The sequence below is a fragment of the Danio rerio genome, chromosome 13 (assembly GCF_049306965.1).
Source record: "Danio rerio strain Tuebingen ecotype United States chromosome 13, GRCz12tu, whole genome shotgun sequence".
NCBI lineage: Eukaryota > Metazoa > Chordata > Actinopteri > Cypriniformes > Danionidae > Danio > Danio rerio.
Genome location: NC_133188.1, coordinates 28,731,940 through 28,748,163, shown reverse-complemented (window position 1 = coordinate 28,748,163; position 16,224 = coordinate 28,731,940). Strand labels below are relative to the sequence as shown.

At 34.0% G+C, this 16,224-nt stretch overlaps 1 protein-coding gene across 2 annotated transcripts in view; it reads right to left on the bottom strand.

Annotated features, from left to right (window-relative positions):
• The window catches only part of inpp5f (inositol polyphosphate-5-phosphatase F), a 29,356-nt gene that overhangs the window by 4,390 nt on the left and 8,742 nt on the right, over positions 1-16,224 (bottom strand). The window contains exons 4-19 of one of the 2 annotated variants that reach the window (XM_005156876.6): positions 14,007-14,135; positions 13,431-13,616; positions 11,367-11,423; positions 11,081-11,279; positions 8,683-8,862; positions 8,347-8,414; positions 6,901-7,025; positions 6,735-6,812; positions 6,528-6,648; positions 5,114-5,242; positions 4,435-4,552; positions 4,121-4,319; positions 787-858; positions 633-706; positions 429-557; positions 144-231 (exon numbers count right to left, since the gene is read on the bottom strand). In XM_005156876.6, the coding sequence (XP_005156933.1) occupies positions 144-231; positions 429-557; positions 633-706; positions 787-858; positions 4,121-4,319; positions 4,435-4,552; positions 5,114-5,242; positions 6,528-6,648; positions 6,735-6,812; positions 6,901-7,025; positions 8,347-8,414; positions 8,683-8,862; positions 11,081-11,279; positions 11,367-11,423; positions 13,431-13,616; positions 14,007-14,135 (1,952 nt within the window). The remainder of the gene's footprint in view (positions 1-143; positions 232-428; positions 558-632; positions 707-786; positions 859-4,120; positions 4,320-4,434; positions 4,553-5,113; positions 5,243-6,527; positions 6,649-6,734; positions 6,813-6,900; positions 7,026-8,346; positions 8,415-8,682; positions 8,863-11,080; positions 11,280-11,366; positions 11,424-13,430; positions 13,617-14,006; positions 14,136-16,224) is intronic. The other variant, NM_001126432.1, reaches the window with a different exon arrangement.

The following is a 16,224-nucleotide window of genomic DNA, read 5'->3' as shown; positions in this document are numbered from 1 at the left end:
CGTTCAGGCAGTGAAAATATGAACAAGCATGAGTTTTGTGCACATGATTTTCCCCAAAAATACAAACAGATCTTTACAAATCAGGTAAAACATTTTTTATTCAGAAAGTTTAAATAAATGTACGAAGAATAGTTTTTTTTTACCTCTCTAGTTTCTTCTCAACGACCTGAACATCAAGCCCCATAGCTTGCTTTGTAATTCGAAGCATTTCAGCAATGCACTGGAGTGTGTCTGAAATGGAAACAATCCAACAAGTGGAGAGGAAAGAATCAATTATTTATCACAACACAAAACTTATTCAAGCAACACCAGCATCCACAGAGCCAAGTTATATCTTTTACCAACTTAACCCATGAAGTCAATCACTGAATTACACAATACAAAACTTGAACTAGTGCCACACCAAATCATGGCTCCTCGGTACAAACCTTTCCCATCGTCCTCTGGATTTCGTGTGACAGATCTCAGTGTATGAAAGTAACCACTCGTCTCCCCATTCTTATAGTGCAGCCGCATGCAGCAGTATTTAGGCTTTCCAAATAGAGTTGGTTCTGGACCTAAAAACACCAATATTGGCAAACTGTCATGATCTCACAGAACATTTTAATTACGCCTTCATCAACAGATCTTACCAATTTCAATCTTTTCGAGTCCTTCTAAACTGAGTCTCTGGTACTGGTTGACTTTGTCCGCCTCCTCATCGTAACTAAACAGTAAAAGTAAATTGACATTACTGAAGCAATGCCAAGAAAAAAGGACACAAACATGAAGAGAAAATGGACTTACTAGGCTACATAATATGCAGAGTTGGAGAGCAGCAGAAGAACGTCGACATCTTTGTGAGTAGCATCTATAAGACTAAAAAGATGGAGAGAAAAACAGCATATTCAAAGGTCAAAATCCTTAAAGGGAGGCTCATAAAAGGCACCATTAAACCCTGGCCATATCAGAGAAAGAGAAACACAGGAAAAAAACTCAATGCAAGGAATTTCACAATGATGCAATTCATCATCTGTCCATAACAATTGATGCTTAATTGACGGTGTCATTACATCCTATTTGAAGATTTGTTAACCCAAATATGCAACACATATTATCATCAGAGATTACTTAGCAAAGTGTGCATTTGCAAGATTCTAGACTCCAGCCCCACCAGTACCAGGCTTTAGGCATCTATCACCATGACCTACCACCAAAAATGCTCAAAAGGTTTAAGAAAATTTGACTCCCTCACCCAAACAATTACAATTAAATAGAGGGAAAATACAATGTGTACCAGTACCTCTGTGCCATTGACAAAAATCTGTAGAAGAAAGAGTACACTAAAAATATCATTTATTAAAATCAAGCTTTATTATTGATCTTACTGATCTTAATATTTGTCATTGTAAAAATTTTAAAAAATGATAGAGATAGAAAGATAGATAGATAGATAGATAGATAGATAGATGATAGATAGATGATAGATAGATAGATAGATAGATAGATAGATAGATAGATAGATAGATAGATAGATAGATAGATAGATAGATAGATAGATAGATAGATAGATAGATAGATAGATAGATAGATAGATAATTATAATTATAATTATGTCTTAACTGAATATTCAATAAAAACAAATAAAAAAATTGACAGCTGTTAAAAAGGTTTAAGGAGTTGTTTATACATATGGAACTTTTCTGTATTCTAACCATGCTACCTTTTCATTAGGGCTGCATGATATTGGACAAATCTGATATTGCAATATTTTATTTTTCTGCAATAAATTTTGCAATATGAATACGGTTTCGCAACATAGATTGAATAGCACTATTTGGCACTAATAGCACTTTTGTTTTCTAGAAAGTCTAACAGTATTCAGGTACAGAAATTAAATAATCACACTGCAAAAAAAAATGCTTTTCTTACTTTGCTTTGTCCTGTTCCAAGTCGAAATATTTAAAAACTCTTAGATCAAGTAAAACTATTGTTTTATTTTCAACTTAAGAAGAAACAGAAGTCAAAATTAAAAGTTTTTTCTTAAAGTAAGCAAAGTGTTCGGCCAATGGCATAAGTACAAGTATCCTGTTTTTGCTTGGAAATGTAGATTAATGAACTAGAAACAAGACTAAAAAAATCTACGTAAAAAAAACCATTTTTTTTTTTTTTGCATAAATTTTATATAAATACGATTATTAAATACAATTATACAGCTTGTGGTCAACTAACGTTGCATATCTTGCATTGTGACTATTATCAATAATAGTGACAATAGCGATGCTGAAACAAAATATTGTGCCTTTCATTGTTTTTTCAAACATAACAATTCACTAGAATAGATGGACATCTTTGACTGTAAAATGCTTCGAAATACTGACTGCATCCAATATTGCAACCTTCCTTAGTATATGTTAGGGGAAAAGTACATCCAGGAGGTTATTGCAGAATAAAGCCTGACAGGCTTATCGACAACCCAACACGAAGTAAAGGAAAGCTGGCAGAAATGAAAATGGCTGAATGGTGCATACAAACTATGTATTATTCAAAAAGAGTCAAAAACAGAGGTGTGAAAGACAAGGACATAAAGATGGATGTGAACATATTTACTGATCATCAAGATGATTCAAATTTCCTAGATGTGTCTGTGTTATTAGTTTCAGCACTTGTTATTTGAGAATAAAGTGCCTTGAAATGTCACTACTGACCAATAAAGATCACGTATATCTGTAATATCTGTAATAAAGTGTGCATAAAACATCATGTAAAAGAGTGTAACAATACTCATTTATAATACTACTTTATTTACAACTTTTTAACTAGAGATGCACTGCTTGCAATTATTTTGTCAGATTAAAATTTTTTGGCAAGTGTGACCTGATTACAGAAATTTTGTCGATTACAAAATAAATTTTAAGATACATAATTCACTTCATATGCAAACAAAAACTTATATGTACTTCTAATTTTCATTATAAAAAACATTAACTGTGAAATTATTGAAAATTAATGAAAATGTTTAAATGTACAATATTAATAATTAAAATATATATTACAGTACCGACACAATGTGTAATTTTCCACTCTTTTTAACAATTTCTCTTTTTCTTATTATGAAATATTTTAAATAATATTTGCATGTACAGTTGAAGTCAAAATTATTAGTCCCCCTGAACCCCCCTGTTTAATGTTTTCCCCAATTACTGTTTAAAGGAGTGAAGTTTTTTTTCAACACATTTCTAAACATAGTAGTTTTAATAACTCATTTCTAATAACTGATTTATTTTATCTTTAACATAGTGACGGTAAATAATATTTGACTAGATCTTTTTCAAGACACTTCTATGCAGCTTAAAGTGACATTTAAAGGCTTAATTAGGTTAACTAGGCAGGTTATAGTAATTAGACAAGCTATTGTATAATGATAGTTTGTTCTGTAAAAACAAAATAATTTTTTTTTAATTAAAAAAAAAAAAAAAAAAAAAAATCGGGAAAAAATTAGCTTGAAGGGGCTAATAATTTCTTTGCTAAAATTGTTTTTAAAAAATTAAAAACTGCTTTTATTCTATCCGAAATAAAACAAATAAGACTTTCTCCAGACGAAAAAATTTTATCAGACATACTTTGAAAAATTCCTTACTCTGTTAAACATCATTTAGGAAATATAAAATTTTTAAAAATCTTAATTCAAAGGGGGGCTAATAATTCTGACTTCAACAGTATATTTTGTACTCTTATTTTACAGATACTAATTTTACTATATTTATCTTCTGTTAGGCACTTTCCCTTTTTGAAAGCAATTATGACTGATATTTCATGTATGATTCCAGTCCTTGGCCAGTAAAATGGTGCATCTTTATTTTTACTTAACATCTGAAAACACTACAAGAGAGAATTTGATAATGATAAATCACATGATCACGACAACATGGCGAATGTTATCATGTCTGGATTATATTTATAGTGAGACATACTTTTTAGCAGTCAACACTAGGGTTGAAATCAAAACTGGAACACAGTTTTATACCACCGCCCATCATCTTCCATGTAATTTTAAACTCAAAATTGTGTGAACAGCCCCTTTATACACAGCACATAAAATCGACTGTCTGAAGCACTGCTTAACGTGTAGTGCTCTCACCTGGGGTCACAGTCGATTAGAGCCCATCCGCCGTGAAACTTCTCATCATCAGGAAGTAGCAGTTGCATGTAGGTCTGCAGCAGAAGACTGACCTGCTCCTGAGCTCCTCTTTGGCTCTCCTTCTCCTTCTCCTCATGCTCCTTCTCTTTGCTGAAGATGGAGTACAGGTCTTCTGTTACGGGATGGCCCATCATGAGGTCTGGGAGAACCAGAGATAACAGCATATGACCGATGAGGCGGCAAGCTTGGCTCTTAGCAAAGTGAGGCTAACATGGAGTCAAAGAGTTCATAACATGGAGTCTAATTATGCTCACCGATGACGGCCTGTCGGTAGGCGTCCCTGAAGCGGTTCAGATAGTAACGGTTAGCTGAATTCACACCATCCTTCATCACCCCCGCTAACTTTCGCTCGCCTGTTCGTGTGAAATCTCCCTAAACAACAGATCGCACACAGCAGAGTAAGCTGACAGGGCTAAATCTCAAATGAAAATGACATTACAGTGACAGTGAGTACGTTGACATGGACACCAAACCCATTTTAATGCGATTGAGACAATACTTAATTAAAAGTCTACCATGTAAAACGATGACATATTTGTGTAAAAGGGGTTTAAGTGTGTATTTTTCGTGAGCGGGTTGCTGCTGCGATGGGGGCAGGGAGGAGGATCGCGTCGCCTATCGACCCAACCCTACATACATAAATACATTCATACTCAAAAACTAATTAAATCAAATAAAAATTCCATTTATTTTTTTAAACAATTTTAATTCATTATAAACTCAGTAATCATAATAAACACAGAAATTAAAATAAAGTAAAGAAATTATTTCTATAATATTTACATGATTTTAATAAATGATATGATCTGATGACTAGTTAAAAGATAACTGACTTGTCAATCTACACTCTAGTTACTACACGCTGACAGATGGCTGTGTAAACGGGCAAAGGGAAAAGCATAAAAATCAATGGCAGGCATTTAGTGTATTTACCTTCAGGGCAGCTGTGCCAGCGTACTGACGACTAATGGTGTCTCCATTGTTGGCCCACATCACCTGATAGATCCTGTAGCACTTGAGGGGCAGTGGCTGCTCGGGTGGCATTACACCAAGCTTTTTCAGCTGGAACCACACAGATCAAAAGGTTCTTTTCAATGCATACTAAGATCAGCTGAGTGAAGCAAAGACACTACGCACTTCTGTTGGTACAGTATCACTGCAATCCAATAAAACCATACTTTTATTTACACCGCAAGGCATTTAGCACATGATTGTTTGTTCATTCATATTTTACCACCATGTCAGCATCGGGGCTAGTTTAGTTATGGCAAAAAAGTTAATTTGTATTCATAGATTTTACAAAATTCAGGGTATTTTACTGCCATGACAACTTGATACAAGTATGAAGTCAATCAAGGGCCATATATACCTGCCACATAAAATAAAGTTTTGCAAACAAAAATTAAAGTATTGAGCAAAAAAATGTAAAATAATGCAAATCAAAAAATAAAATTAATTAATTAATTAATTAATTAATTAAAAATAAGTATATAAATAAAAATTTTAAAATCTCAAAGGGAGAATTAAGTTAAGAAATAAAAAAGAATTTTGCAAACAAAAATAAAAAAAACTGCAAGTAAAAATCAAGTAGTGCAAAACAAAAAAATTAAATAATTAAATAATTAAAAAATCTAAATGCATTAAGGCAACATTAGAAAAAATCTCCACTTTCCGCTCATTTTACAAGTCCCCTGGAGTTCTGTAACTGCAAAGTTTAAAATTTGAGCGAGATGACTAAAGCTAAGCTAACATAAACATGCTTCCGCCAGAGCCGGATATCAGCTAAATTAATTTAAAAAAATAATAAAACTCAACCGTTTAACTCCTATAAGTATCATTAAATTTGTCCAACAATGTTTACCAGTAGAGATGCAACGATTAAACAATTTCACTATTAACCGCGCTTTAATTCGTCCAGGTTATTTAATGTTAAGGCTTCTCAACACTGTGTTTCTACACAGAACAAAACTGCTGCAACTAAACAAAGTTATGTCAACTGTGCACTAGTTTGATGTTCCGAGCTTGTACATGGAGGCTAATACACACGCACACTGGATAATATAAGGTGATTTCATGTGATTTACTAAACTAGTAGTGTTTTGAAATTAATGAATGTATAACAATCGTGATAACCATGATTATTCCTCAGACCATAATCTTTCAACCAAAATTTATAATCGTTGCATCTCTTTTCACCAGTTGACAAGAGAAACAAAAGCTATTAATAGAAATGTACGCAAAAAATTTTGTGACCCAGTGCATTTATCACAAGATCTTATTCAAAACGTCCTCCATGTGTGAATTCATCCAAATGGTGCGTTCTGAAAAAAAAGGTAAATTTGCATACCTGCTGCTCCATGATGACACGGGCGATAGCCGCCTGTACCACATTGGTTCTGTCCAAGCAGTCCATGCAGTTCACCCGAAAAATGCCTTCCTGTTGGCAGATGACTCCTGCTTGGTCCACCCTATTTGCAAATCAAAGTAAGTGGAATATGTCCATACCATATCAGAAGCACTTCTTATTGGAGAATTAGGCAGATGCAAGACTCACCATGCCCATCTCATGTCTGTGATAATGTCATAGATGGCATCAGTGAGGGTCTGCACATTCTCAAACTTCATCCCTCGACTGAGAAGTGACAAATAAATCAAATGTTTAGTTGAGATGTTGACCTTTTGTTAAGTCATTAGGATTGGGAGATATTCGGGTTTCTTACCAGTGCTCATGGAAGTCGAATGAAACATATGTTAGGTTGGGATTGTTGTACAGTAACACTTGTTTGAGATAAGCATCACCAATTATCTTCTCACGTCCATTTTGGTCCACTAAATTGATGATGACCTAATGGAGGTGAAGAAAAAGAACTTCTGTAATACTGAAAAATTATATTGATTTTTCTTTTGTTGACAAATGCAATTGAATTACTGCAGGCCATTTGTTTTCATTATAAACACATTCCTAATGACATTTCTCTTTTGACAGGGCAATTAATTTGAATAGTGGAACATTCCAATTAATTACTGAATTATTGCTTAAACTATCATTTAGTGCTTAGGGTTATACTAAACAAAGAAATACTTATATTCGTCAAGACTGCATTAAAATGCATTAAGAATGCATTGAAATTGACAGTAAAGACACTTGAAAGGTTACAACAAATGTTTTTTTGTTTATGTTTCACAAAATTAAGCAACTGATTTCAAAAGTGATTTAAAACGTTTCACAAGCAACAAATAATCATGTTAGAAAATTACTAAAAGATTATTTCAGAGAACAGAGTAATGGTGCTTTGCCATGACATAAATTGATAAATGACAAATCTACAAGTACAAATATATATTTAAACCAAAAGAGTTACTTTAAATATAGTAATAATATTATTATGTTGTTATAATAATTTTATATTGTATTGTATTATTTCCCAGAGTTGGGTTGGGGCTGGAAGGGCATCCGCTGCGTAAAAACTTGCTAGATAAGTTGGCGGTTCATTCCGCTGTGGCGACCCCGGATTAATAAAGGGACTAAGCCGGCAAGAAAATGAATGAATGAATGTATTATATTGTATTTTATTTTGATTACACAAATGCAGTTTCACAATATATGATACATTATGTAACAGGTTTACTGAAGCATTAACGTTTAAATAATTCTAACATTAATAATGTATAAATATTTAAAATAATATATGACAGCATAACATACCAAAAGCACTGACTCCTAATACTGTTGAACCAGCTTCATTATACTATTTATATTAAAACAAAATGTATTTTAAATGTACAGGGAGGGCCATTTATATGGATATACCTTAATAAAATGGGAATGGTTGGAGATATTAACGTCCTGTTTGTGGCACATTATTATATGAGAGGGGGCTTGTAAATAACTCATGAAAGAATAAAGTTACGTTAAAACCAAGCACACCATTGTTTTTCTTGTGAAATTCCCAATGGGTTTATTAAAGGTGTATCCATAAAAATGGCCCACCCTGCACTTTTATTTTTAGAATTTCAATTTAAGTAATTTTGTTGATAAGTAGCTTTGTCAGTTTTATCACTCAGCTTTTATCAGCTGATTTCCACCTCAACATGTTGCACAACTTGAAGTAAAATTTGTATTTCACTCATTGATTATTCTAAATATTATTTTAAACGCATCTTACCAGTTTTTTGTAAGTTTCAACCTCCTTTTCAAAATGAGAGGCAAAGTAAGGCATAGTCTCCCTCTCTCCTGCAAGAAAGCACATCGATGAGATAAATCATATCACCAGGTGGATCACAGCATTGAAGCCACAGTCCAGCACAAAAATCCTCTCGGAGCATTATTTTTAACCAAAAAAGCCTGAAAACACACCTGCTCCACATCTGACACCTTTCACAGGCCTAAAACATTCCACACAACAACTACGCTGATGCATCAAAGTGATATACTGCTTGATCAGTGAGTTTGATCTCATTTATTATTCCAGGAGAGAATGGATTACACAGATACGACCCACCTTTCTCTATGCGAGGTCTGGGGTTGTATCGGTACCCAGCCTGGCTCCAGAACACAGGCACGGAGCCTCGCGTTTGCACAAAGGACAGAGTGTGACTGTGTACGTGGATTAACTGCTCTGTCTCTACATAGTTGGCCACATGTCCGTCTGTATCAACCCCCCTCCTCTTGTAGCGCATTCCTGCAGTGGGAAATGCATGATGATGTTACTTCTCTGATAACATGATGAGTAGATGTAAGTGATGCACAATACTGGATTTTTAAAACTGCTTGTGCCTTATATAAATACTGTTATCGTTTTTGTTCAGTTTTATTTTAAGTGTTTAAATGGAAAGTCAGACTACTGATATTTATTCCCCAAAACCTGTAGCTTCTGACCATTAAAGCAAATCAGAATTGTGATTTTATGACATCAATTAATGGTTAAATATCAATCTAGTTCATAGCAATGCTATGTATTTAAGTAAACCTAATATTTCAGTTGCTTGGAAGCAATATTGTGAGCAGATATTTAATTCTCAAAGAATCGGTTAGTCTTAGTCATAGATTCTAATCATTAGATAATGAGCAAACTTAAGGTCTGAAGGGCAAATTTGGCCCACCATTTCATTTTTCATTTGGCCCACCAAATGCAAATTCAAAGGGATAGTTGACCAAAAAATTTAAATTCTGTCATCATTTACTAATCTTTTTCTTGTTCCATATCTGTTTGAGTTCCTTTTATTCTGTTGTACACAAAAGAAGATATTTTCAAGAAAACTGAAAGCCTGTAACCACTGATTTTCTACTATGGAAGTGAACAAATACAGGTATTCAGCTTTCTTCAAAGTATCTTCTTTTGTTGTTCAACAGAATAAAGAAACTCAAAGTTTTAACCATTTCAGGGTGAGAAAAAAGTCAGTGCATTTTCTGTTTTTGGGTGAACTATTATTATTACTATCATTTTAAGTCTGCAATAAGGTTGTCAAAATTACAGCCTACGATACAAATAGGTACTGAAAAATTAAAAGCATCTAAAAAGCAATTGCTGAAGAGCAGTAAAGCGTGATCATAAAAGCCAATCACAGTTGTATCGACTGAGCACATGAACAAAATGGTCAAGCTGTCTATAAAAACATGCTCTACTAGACTAGAATGTTAGCGGAAAATTGAATGATACCTTTGACTGGTACCAAAGTCAGTACTAGTCTGCATTTTTTAGAAAAATTACCTCAAGAATGATTATAAATGTTTTGTACGTACAAAAAAAAAGGGTAGAAGGTTGTGTGTACAAAACAGGGATAGAAGGTTAGTTGTGATCTATAAAAAAATCTCCAAGTAAACATATTAATCTTAAATATTGTCTTAATTTACACCACTTGAAGGATCATATAAACCATAATCATTAATAAATAAACAAAAATGTCTTCTGGCATATGTTCACATTTAGAAAAGTTTCAACAGAAAGTTTTATTAATCGAGACCCCAAATCTTAGTTGGCTCACCTGATTTTATCAAACTCCTGGCAACAAAGTAATTTACTAAATGCTTAAAATCAGCACATCATCTTATAAGGCTGGGCGATACATTGAATATTGCAGATAATATCTCAATAATTTTGTCTACAATGTAAAATATTGAGAATATCTAATGTTTGAAATTCATGCATACTTTCCCAAAAGTACTCCCATACTTTCTCTCTCTGCTTTTGCTTTACTTTTTTCCAGTCCAAATTATTTGTATTAAATATTCCCCCAGTTGCAGTGTAAATTATTAAATAAATTTTATGAACTAGAAAGGTTGACAGAATGCACTTTCTGTTTGTTTTGCACTACTTCAGTTACAAATGTACATTTAATGAAAAACAGTGAATGAACACATGGTCTAGACCATGGGTCACCAATCTCGGTCCTGAAGGGCCGGTGTACCTGCAGGGTTTAGCTCCAACTTGCCTCCAACACACCTGCCTGGATGTTTCAAGTATACCTAGTAAGACCTTGATTAGGTTGTTCAGGTGTGTTTGATTAGGGTTAGAGCTAAAATCTGCAGGACACCGGCCCTCCAGGACCGAGATTGGTGACCCCTGGTCTAGATTTTTTATAACTACTAAAGATTTTGTTTTTAAGTGTCTTTAACAGTAGTTGTTCGAAAACATTTTTTGTTTGTTTTTTAATGAGGGCGCAAGAATATCATCCTTTTTATTATTTAAAAACAAAAGCAAACATATTGCAGTATATATTGAATATCTTAAAAACATTGACATCATCTGGATACAATTTATTTTGTTCGTAATCGCCCACCTATATTATCTTATTTATCAGGTCAATGCCAATATTCACATTTCAAGATTATCACTGAACTAAAGAATATTCAGACAGTACTGTGTATCCCTATCAAATAGAAATTATTATACACTCTACCTGCACGGTGGCGGCTCCGCCTGGAGATGAGGGCCACGGTGAAGCGAGGGTGAATGTCGTCCACACAGGTGGGCTCCTGCAGAGGCGTCTCCGGGCTGCTTCGCTCTTCATCTGAGCTCTCATTATAGTTCACCACCAGCTCCTCCACCTGCACGAAGCCTTGGATGATAGGAATCACCCAAAAGTCCACCTGAGGCGCCTGTAAAAAGACAGCTTGTATTAGAACCACTCAGGTCCGTTTCACATGTTAAAATGTTAATTGTTAAAATTCAAATAAGTTTTTCACCTGCAAGTCTACAAGGTCTTTGATCATGTGCTTGTTCCAGAAGAATCTATCATCCACCTAACATGAAAAACAAGTGGGGATCAGCACCACAACACAATGAAATGAAAGCACTGATATAAACTTTCAATACTGGTGAACAGGTGTTACTTTAGTTTTGTATAGTATTTATTAATGGAGACTATTAAAACTTTGTTATAATAATATATATTTAGGGGTTTTCACCTTCATTAGGACAGTGGAGATTTACAGACATGAAAGTGTTGGAAGTAGAGATAGGGGAAGGATGGGCAAAGAACCTCAAGCCAGGAATTGAATTCGGGTTGCCGCAAGCATCTGGGTGCCATGTGTCTATGCACTAACTTCTAGGCTAACAATGAAACAAACTAAACAATTTCCTGCTATAAGACAAAATTTCAACCTTTAAAAAATGTTACAGCTTCAAATTGCTCTACATATACATATTAAAACATTTTAGGATCACAAAATACAAATAAATAAATTTCTAAAAAGTAGAAATAAGAAAAAAAGAAAAAATATAAGAATAAGAAATATACGTTTTTTTATGGTGTGTGATCACATTCCTTAATATATTAAACATTAAATGCAGCTTAGAAACCTGTAAAATGTGTTGTAATTTTTATAGAAATATATATTATACTAACACAATGGACAATGAAACATTATTCAACTCTATTTAGTGTTTTTATTATAAATATTACTTAAAACCTTAAAGGTTCAAGACACCCTGGAGTACTTTTTTGAAATTTTAACAGATTTGTGTGTGTAATTGTGTTATTGTCAGCTGTAATTGTGGGGGAAAACTGGATAATTTGGAGCTTTTTTCATCTTCAGCTAATTTTAAAATGTAAAATTTGGGGGCGGGATCAAAACTGGTGGCGTAGCACGAATCTGCTAGTGGAGTGATGACGCGCCGGTTTCTTATTATTATTCATAGCAGAGTTTTCTTATCCTATGAGAAGACACATGCTTCTTAATTATTCATGAGAGCTTTCCAATGGCAAGGCAGACCTGCAAAGCTGTGAGACCCAATGACTGAGTGAGACTGGGTGAGACCATGTATGGCAAGCAGTGTTTAGCAGTTCATGAAGGGTCGTATGTGTTTGTTTCCAAGATTCACAGGGTTTGCTGCATGTTTTTGCCCGCGATGCTGTCAAGGTCGATACAGCAAAGCTGTAGATTTGCAGCAAGCATTTTTGCCAGGAGAGCTGTATGAGAATTGGAGAATGGCAGACTTTGTCTTTTATCAGTTGAGTTTGTTACAATTCAGACACATCTGTGCCGCTGTGTTCACCTATGTTTAAAATCCTCCGGATTACCGGCAGGGCTAATGGTTGGAATAGAACGAGAAAGAGACCTGCTGCACTATTCCACTGTGTCAGAATTCAGAACCAAGGATTCAGGAGGAGAAAAGTCCTCCTCAAATATAGAGTTTATATGAACATGATTATGTTTTTGATATATAACAAATTGTGGTTTTGTGTAAATGAAATTACGAGTAACAAATGTAGCAGAGCATTAAATGTAGCAGAGCTATTTATTTCTTTGCATTTTCACTTTGTAAACTAAATTCATGCATCTCCTCACGATTTGAGTCTCGTTTTGTGAGCCAACTGACAACATGTGTTCGCTTCCCTTTTTTTCCCCTGCTCTGCTGGCCACGCCCACTCCTCCCTCTGTTCGCAGCGCTCTATGCCCTTTATGAAACTTTTTTTTTTTAATTCTGAGGTCGACTTAAATCAAAAAGAGTGGAGTGTCATGACCATTTAAAGCAGGCACTTTACCTGCATTTAATGTGTAACATTTATTTTGTACATTTTTCTTCATTCAAACACCGAAATGGGGCTTATCTTATCTTTGACCTATTGATCTATATAATATTGCAATTAAATTGCAATCCATCACCTTTTCAATGAGCAACAGACTAACAAAATCTTAATTAGTTTCAAATGTACTTTGAGTTAAAATACATTTTAAAACAATAATAAATGCCACACAATTAAAAGATGGAAATTTTTCATGTACGGCTGTGAGTCGGCTTCTTACCCTTTTCCACAGGGGCTGATCTGACTTGCCCAACTCTCCCTGTCGCTGGACCGTATTGGTGAGGTCATAGGTCAGACTATAGTAAAAAGAATCCGAGTCCATGAATATCTTATAGAGCTCATCAAGCAGCCTCCTCTCCAGACGCTCCTTCTCTTTATTCTCTTTGACCTGAAAGGCAGGGGAATACTGGATAGGAGTGAACAAACAAATCGAGGTTAAAAGAGACAATGCCAAAAATAAGAATTACTTTCATGGAGGAAACAGAATGGTTAGCTTTTATATTAACCATGTTAAGGGGCCTTACACAGAACACATTGTCCATAGTTTTTCTACATACTATAAAGATGCACATTTTTTTTTATTGAAATTGGAAAAACAAACTGTTGTGAAGCACTCAATCCTTTGCAATGTCTCTTACATTGACTATAGGCCATGTGTCACGGCCTAGCTCCTTAATTTTTTAAATGCAAAAATGTATTCTATGCACACTAGCCCTAAAGTGAAGGAACTACCAGATAAGATGAAACAGCAATATTTAGTCTCAAAATTATAGGCATTAAAAAAAAAAACATCAACCTTTTTCTTGATGGGAGCGCCAACATTGGATTTGATCTGACTCAGGGTCTTCATCAGGAACTTGGTTTCATCCGGTGACTGGGTGATTCTCTCTGGTTTATTTATTCCAAAATGATGCTTTTTACAGAGCTGAAAGAAAATGAGAGGGGGAAACACTTAGCTAGAAATACGTTTTGGTCTCTAATCTCTAAGGTTCTTGCATCCTTACTATCTCTAGTCCTAACTAACTCTAATCTGACTGAACCTTACTTGTGACAAGCTGCTCTGACACAATCGACATTGTGAAAGCGCTATAGAATAAAATGAGTTTTTTTTTATTCTTGTACAGCAAGCCCCTGTAGATTTAACACATTTTGGCTTTGCCCATCTATATTGTCATTTTGGCAAAAAAAAGTGCTATAGAAATAAATATGACTATTAAAGCTAAATTGTCATATACAGTTAAAGTCTAAATGATTAGCCCTCCAGTGAAATTTGTACTGAGAACAGGAAAAAATATTTTACGACACATTTTTCAACATATTAGTTTTTAATAACTAATTTCTAATAACTGATTTATTTTGTCCTTGCCATGATGACAGAAAACACTATTTTACTATTTATTCAGCAAGGTACTAGTATGAAGCGTAAAGTGCAATTTAAAAGCTTAACTAGAGGAATTAGGTTTATTTGGCAAGTTAGGTTAATTAACCAAATAATAATAATGACCATAAAATTGTTTATTAAAAAGTAAAAACTGCTTTTATTCCAGCCAAACTAAAATAAATAAGACTTTCTCTCTCTCTATATATATATATATATATAAAACAATGTGAAAATGTATTTGCTCTTTTAAAAATCACTTGGGTAATATTTGAAAAAGAATACAAATTCCTTCCCACACTTTCCTGTCTGTAAACCTCAACAGTCCAATCACAATAAAGGTAAAAAACCCTAAAAATAATCATTTAAAAAAACTGTACAGCTCTAGGAAAAAAAAAAAAAAGAAACCCCTTATTATTGGTTATTGCTGGATATGCCATTAATATATACACGTGTTCTGAGTAATAATCTAAATAAAATTAGTTTTTAAAATAATCATTTAGAGCATTTATTTGTAGATAGTAGCAATAAGTTAATATAAAACATTTCATTTTTTAGACCTTAAATATTGGGAAAAAATATAAAGATAAAAAAAGATGAGCTTCATAAAATATTTAAGGTCTAAAAACGTAGATAATTGTATATAACTAGTGCTGTCAAAAGATTATTTGCATTAAAAAAAAGGATCATACTTGCAATATATATTTGTACATATATTTTGTGTATATTAATAGTAAAATCCAAAGAATATACAACTTAGAAGTGGTCTCTTAATTTTTTCCAAAGTTACGTGAACAATTGGCAGTTTACAGTGCGTGACCATTTTAGTTTCCCTGATCAAAATCCATCTGAAAACTGCTTCTAGTAATTGCTTTAATTAAAACAAAAAGGGCGCCAAGATGTGTCTGCTGATGCCAGAGCAGATTCATGTCGAGTCCAACTACACAGACAAGCTGCTATCACAAAGTAATAAAAGGCAATTATTCTGTGATCATCTAATTGAGAAGAAATAGCACGCTAGTACAATGGATTACAGTGACCTCTCACTGTTTCACTTACATGGTTAAACATCTCCTTTCAATCCCAGAAGCTCTGCCGAGACTGACTTCTTAGAAACTTCACGCTTCCTCTGGAATGCCTTAATGAACACACACCACTACTCTCACACTAACTGTAGGTCAACCATTTACTACACAAGACAAGGCTAGAAATACCTAAAGTCTTAACCGGGTACAAATTGGGAGTTTGGAAAAAAGTTCAGTAAATTCTATCAGGATCCAAAGAATGTCTACCAACATGGACAATGAAAAGAAATAACAGTTCAAACGTTAAAAAACAGAGGGCTTCTCACACTTGAAATAGTTAAACCTGGGACATTCTAAACCTCCAGGTAAACAGTTGCGCAATTCTAAAGTGTTAAAGGAGCTATATGTAATTACCTAGGAATCACATTTTTATTGGCTTTGTGTGAGTGGCTTGTAGCCAACTTAAAAATTAGACCTTCCCAAAACTCTCAATGTGTCATTCAATGAAAAGCAGTTTATTCAAAGGTAAAGGCTATTGTCTCAAATATGCTTTATACCAAAGCTTTGATTGCAGCGTAATTTTTATTTAATGCAAATATATTCATATTTCT